Source organism: Helianthus annuus, chromosome 13 (assembly GCF_002127325.2).
Source record: "Helianthus annuus cultivar XRQ/B chromosome 13, HanXRQr2.0-SUNRISE, whole genome shotgun sequence".
In the NCBI taxonomy this organism is placed as follows: domain Eukaryota; kingdom Viridiplantae; phylum Streptophyta; class Magnoliopsida; order Asterales; family Asteraceae; genus Helianthus; species Helianthus annuus.
The window spans coordinates 57,608,596-57,612,769 of NC_035445.2; the positions used below are offsets into that span (position 1 = coordinate 57,608,596).

General features: G+C 39.7%; 1 protein-coding gene across 1 annotated transcript; it reads left to right on the plus strand.

The window, feature by feature from the left end:
- Positions 1-1,402: 1,402 nt before the first annotated feature.
- Positions 1,403-2,713, plus strand: LOC110902695. The gene is made up of 2 exons (XM_022149163.2): positions 1,403-1,621; positions 1,898-2,713. The coding sequence occupies exon 2, from the start codon at positions 1,907-1,909 to the stop codon at positions 2,327-2,329; it is 423 nt and encodes a 140-aa protein (XP_022004855.1). The 5' UTR covers positions 1,403-1,621; positions 1,898-1,906; the 3' UTR covers positions 2,330-2,713.
- The last annotated feature ends 1,461 nt before the right edge of the window (positions 2,714-4,174 follow it).

The following is a 4,174-nucleotide window of genomic DNA, read 5'->3' on the forward strand; positions in this document are numbered from 1 at the left end:
TCATTAAACAAAGACTTTCTGAATTCCTCCAGGCCCTCCGTCTTCCGAGTCCCTCCATCTTCCGTCTCATCGGAAAAGACCTCATCGACCACCGGAGAGGACGCAACCGGGGAGTCCATCTCCAAATCTTCGTCATCCTCCATGACCAAACAGTCAGGAACCCAGTCCTCAAGCTCCTCATCCACCCAAATCCTAAAAGACTTATCCTTCCATTTGAGAGACACCAACTCACTGCAACGACGAGCTTCGCCCACTAACACCCCGACTTTGACCACAGACAAATCCTGATCCTCATCCAAATCTTTGGGAACAAAAAGAACCTTGCCAAAAAGCTCGCCAACTTGCCTGAGCACATCTGCCTCCAGCAGATTAAGGGGAATACCATGAAGTTTGAGCCAAGCCACTCGTTCAAACGGCAACGATTGACCCGACCAAGTCTCTAGACTGGAGAACCAAGGCTCCCAGATATGACGAGCATCTACGAACCATTTAGCCGCAACGGCATCAGCGAAAGAGACGAGGAGAGACAACCCACCCAAGTACTGAAGCTTAACAATATCCACTTTAGCTATCCTTAAAAGTTTGTCGAAATCGACAAGGGTTTCCAAATTCACCGTTCTACCAATAATAGACAACCCGGCTGAACCCATAAAGGCAGAGGTCCTGTCCGGCACCACAACAGACCTCACAGGACCAGGCGACCTAGCCTCACCACCACCGGCTAGACCCGACGAATCACATCCCTTATTAAAACCCTTACCCAGAACATCGGAGTATGACCTACCATCCCTAAGGTTGAACACGTTACTCTCTGCATGACCAAAGCCAGCATAGCTACGGCGGTGATAATGGGCAGCACCAGGCACTGAGGGGTCGGAAGACCCGGAGTTTTCCGCCGCAAACTTGGCCAGATTCACCTGCAACTTGAAATCACCCATCTTCAGACCTTTCAACCTGCCTTCCAAATCCTTGGCATCCTTAATCCCCTTGAACGTGACGAAACAGAAGTTATTGCCGTTTTTATCCCTCTTTCTTGCCACATAAACTCTAGCCACATTCCCAAACACACTGAAAACCTCCCCAACATCAACTGAACTGCAACGGTCCGGAATATTAGAGACGAAAAACTTAGCCAACCCTAAACTGGCCTCCCCCATGCCTGGACGGTGCGAGCAACTGATCTATGAGAGGTTAACGGAATTCGTTACGGACAAGCGGAGCTACACTAGGTAGACGCCACCGATGACAGACCCGTTAAGCAATCGAGAACAAAGAGCCGACGGTCAGGACGAGCGGAGAACCAACTAGCACACACTCCGAGGGCGAATGGAAGCTACCAACGGCCAGGATAGAATGGAAGGTCAAGCCAATATCCGGCGACCTTGCACGCTATGCTGTCCGATTCACTCCGTCGAGCCTCCGGCAGTCGGCGAGAGAGAGAGAAAAAACCCTAGGTTGAACACTTGGCTTTAATTGCTTTTTTTACGATTATATATACGTATTATTCGACACTCTCCAAACCTTAACCCTACAATTACCATCATCGTTTTTAAGGTTTTAGTTACCAAGGTTACAAGTTTCAAGATCTCGTTTCGAAGCAACAATAATCTTTTATCTCCTGGTAAATATTTTAATCTCATTCTCGTAAATATTAATTTAACTAGTTTTTTGTTTAACCAAAACCCACCACCGATCAATAATCACTATTAATATTTCTAGATTTTAAACAAGTTCAATATTTGTTGTGGTTAAAAAAAAAATTATTATCAATTCAAATAACAATCGTCGTGTTCGGGTCAAAAAAAAAATTAATATTTCAAATACAAATAAGTTTCTGTTTCATATGTGTATAAATAAGTTTCTGAAAGTAGATGTATTTGTTGATTTCTTGATGCAGTCTTACCCGATGGATTCATACAGCTACGGCTGCAAATGGAAACCAAGAAAAGTTTCAGCAAAACGTGATTTTCCAGATCAGTTTTATGATGAGAACCGATGTGTTAAAAAACACAAAGCGTGTGAATCTGAAGAGGTGGTTGAAGGTTCTGCCGATAAAGAATTGGATTTCATTCCTCTTGACACAGAATCGGAATCGGAATCTGTGTATAGTGAAAATGATGGTTCTGGAACATGCGGTTCAAGTTATGACATTATACCGCGAATTGTTAATGTGGCAACGTATGGTTCGGATGAGGGGATAGAGAAGTTGGGTGTTTATAATGAAGTCAGAATTCATGGAGCGTGTTTAAAAGAAATAAGATGGTATGAAACGGAGGACGGTTTGAAGATTGAATTCTCAGTTGAAAAGTTAAAGAAAGCGTGTCAATGATGGATCGTTTGGGAGGGCCTGTGAGAGTGTTGGTGATAATGTAACGAATGAGAGTGTTAGTGAAGAGGTTTGTTCTAGCCGAAGACGAGTTGCAGCTGTAAGAAGTTATCCTCCAGGATGTGGACGAGTGATGAAGATTGCATAGATGGATGAATTTAAAAAGTAAATGTTGATCATGTGGCAGAAGACAGACGTAGTTTGATGTCTATGGAGAATATAATGATTTGTAGAAAGGTTCGTTAAATATGGTAGAAGCTAGCAGGGTTGGATTTAATTTGTCTGTTTTGTTAGAAACAAATGTTGATCTTTTATATAAGTAATATGATTCTTTGTTCTTAAAACTAGTTCTTGTGATAACTCCTGTTGATGGATTTGTTCCACTTGCAAAAAACCTATATTAATCATATTTTCTAAGATGATGCTATCTATATTGGTACTGTTGTCAAAGTAATTAACTCTTTATTGTAGTTTTTGTGGCTAATAACAAATACTTGTATGTAATGTGCAATATGTAGTACAAAGTTTGTACTACAAACTAACGAATTCCTATTCAAGTCCAGATAAGTTAGATTCTTTAGCTTGGTGATGTGGGCTTCCGAAAGAACCCTGGCCAATGAGTTATCTGAAAGAAATAGATTTCTGAGCTTCGAAATCAACCTATTCAAGTCCATCACACCATTCTGAATCAATTACCTATCATGTTAATCGTGGTGGATGGATGAGGGAGGAGATGGTGGTGGTGGAGATGGGAGGTTGTGAACGTTGGTGGTGGTTGTGGTGGTGAATGGCGATGGCAGTGGTGGTGCAAGGTGGTGGTTGTGGTGGGGAATAATGGTTGATGTGTGAGAGAGAAAGAGAGAGTTGGGGGATGTGGTTATAGCAAGCCCTCTTAGGGTTTAATTTTGGAAAGGATGAGATAGAATTTTATTTTATTATTTTAATTAAAAATTGAGTAAACTGTCATTTTGGTCCTATTGGTTTGGTCACTTTTACCACTTTAGTCCAAAACTCAAACTTTTTGCATCTGGTTCCCTGTGGTTTCAGTTTTCTTGCCATTTTGGTCCAAAAATGAAATCAGGTCATATTTGTCTTATAAAATCCTGCTATTTTGTCATTTTCCGCAGGTGCAAAATGATCATTTCTTTTTTATAAATAAATACCATATTTTATAGTAAAACAAATATGACCTGATTTGCCCCTAAGGAAAATGACAAAATTGCAGGATTTTATAAGACAAATATGACCTGGTTTCATTTTTGGTCCAAAATGGCAATAAAACAGAAACCACAGGGACCCAGATACAAAAAGTTTGAGTTTTGAACTAAAGTGCCAAAAGTGACTAAACCACAGGGACCAAAATGGCAGTTTACTCTTAAATATTTGTTATAATAAAACTTGTAATGACTAAAATGCCCTCTACTCAAGAAAAGGACAAAAAACCAAGTTTTTTTTTTTTTTTTTTTTTTTTTTTTTTTTTGAGAATTCTAAGCTGATTTCACATTTAGACTAAAATGACAATAAAACTGAAACCACATGGATTCAGATGCAAAGGTTTGAATTTTTTACTAAAGTGGGAAAAGTGACCAAACCTTAGGGACCAAAATGGCAGTTTACTCAAGTTATTATATATATTATGTGTGTTAAGATCGTCTTTAAGAAATTAATTGCAAAATAAAACTAGTTTCCTATTAAAAAAAATGCTCAATTTCAAAGACCTACTAAAAACTCCAGCTAATATGCATACATCAACATAAATCCCTCAATTAGAGGCGTCATTATCGTTCTTCATTCCCATCTATCTGCTGCCAATGAATCAAACAGTGATTTTAGTTTATATTCTTAGAT

What these genes read in the sequence shown, in the direction of transcription:
- LOC110902695 (XM_022149163.2), top strand. Translation starts at nt 1,907, where the DNA reads ATGGATTCATACAGCTACGGCTGCAAATGGAAACCAAGAAAAGTTTCA.